The sequence below is a fragment of the Pinus tabuliformis genome, chromosome 5_2, assembly GCF_031772625.1.
Source record: "Pinus tabuliformis cultivar Carrire ecotype Pingquan chromosome 5_2, CPIR1, whole genome shotgun sequence".
In the NCBI taxonomy this organism is placed as follows: Eukaryota; Viridiplantae; Streptophyta; class Pinopsida; order Pinales; family Pinaceae; genus Pinus; species Pinus tabuliformis.
The window spans coordinates 400,459,902-400,461,188 of NC_142306.1; the positions used below are offsets into that span (position 1 = coordinate 400,459,902).

The 1,287-nt window shown below is 47.3% G+C and overlaps 1 protein-coding gene across 1 annotated transcript; it reads left to right on the forward strand.

Moving 5' to 3' along the window:
• Positions 1–346: 346 nt before the first annotated feature.
• On the forward strand, positions 347–823 carry LOC149159188 (uncharacterized). Its single transcript, XM_089434223.1, has one exon. The coding sequence runs from the start codon at positions 347–349 to the stop codon at positions 821–823; it is 477 nt and encodes a 158-aa protein (XP_089290349.1).
• The last annotated feature ends 464 nt before the right edge of the window (positions 824–1,287 follow it).

Here is a 1,287-nt window from a genome sequence, read left to right on the forward strand (position 1 = left end):
GCTAAACTCTCTATGGAAAATTATTCTAGGCCTTCTCATCTGGACTTTATGGAAAGAAAGAAACAGAAGCATTTTTAAGAATCAATGCACACCTCTTGATAACATATGGAGTAATTTCTGCAACAATCTTCAGGAAACCTTGGCGCTTCAAAAATGGCAGGAAGAGGACTTTCCTACCCTTCCTCAAGAGAAGAACATATGGGAGAATTGGCATCTACGGATTACCCAAACACATGAGCACCCCAGCAACTTTTCTCAAAATCCCAAAGCACCAAGTAAATGGCAGCCTCCTCCCCAAGGAATGATACAATTAAATTTTGACGGAGCCTCCAAAGGCAACCCAGGCATGGCAGGTTATGGAGGCATCTTCAAGGATCATGGAGGCAAACCACTCCTGCTCTTCCTTGGCTCAATAGGTTGGGACACGAACAATTCAGCTGAACTAGAAGGCTTGTGGCAGGGACTTTGCTTAGCTCAGCAGCATGGATTTTTTCCTATTGTAATTGAAGGAGACTCACAAATCCTTATCAACATGGCCAATCAAATTCTCCAAGGAACACCTGCTCACAAAGTAGCCAGCAGCTGGAGATTAGCAGCTCGTTTAGAGCTCATAGAACAATGGCTCTTAACCAATAGAGAAATCACATTCCAACATGTCAGAAGGGAAGGCAATAAAGTGGCAAATCTCCTGGAAAATCTGGGGGTGGACAGTGATCGAGTTCTAAACACAGGCTCGTTTGACATTTTAAATGACAACTCTCATTTACAGGAATGCACTGACCTAGTGCAGAACGATGCAGAACTCCCAGATGTGGGTGTTTAAGAGCGCTGGTACTATGCAGCGAATTTGGGTTGGCAAGTGGCGCGGCCACCTGGCCACCCACGCTTCCACCCAGATGATCACCACCGACATTAATGGCATTTTAATGCACTGCGTGGGCCGAGGAAACCTCAATCTGGTTCTTAAGATGGCTTATTCGGACCGCCTTCCCCCTGTTCCGCCTCCTCTGAATTGCAATTGTCTCCCTGCTGCTGCAGAGCCGAGCTCGCGCATGACAACGGGGAGACGTTGCCAAATTCTGTGCTGCATTGAGATGGTAGATGGTGCCCATTTCTCGCAGAGTCTTCTGTGCTGCCTTCGAATTGATTCTTCGGCCTTGAATCTTGGTTCAAAACTGTGGATTACAGGTCCCCCTGCTCTCATTGGTCATTCAATCCCAGGCACTGCTCCTCCTCGTCTTCGTCTGCCCAATTTGGACCAGGTGAACATGCCTCGTCTGCGTCATA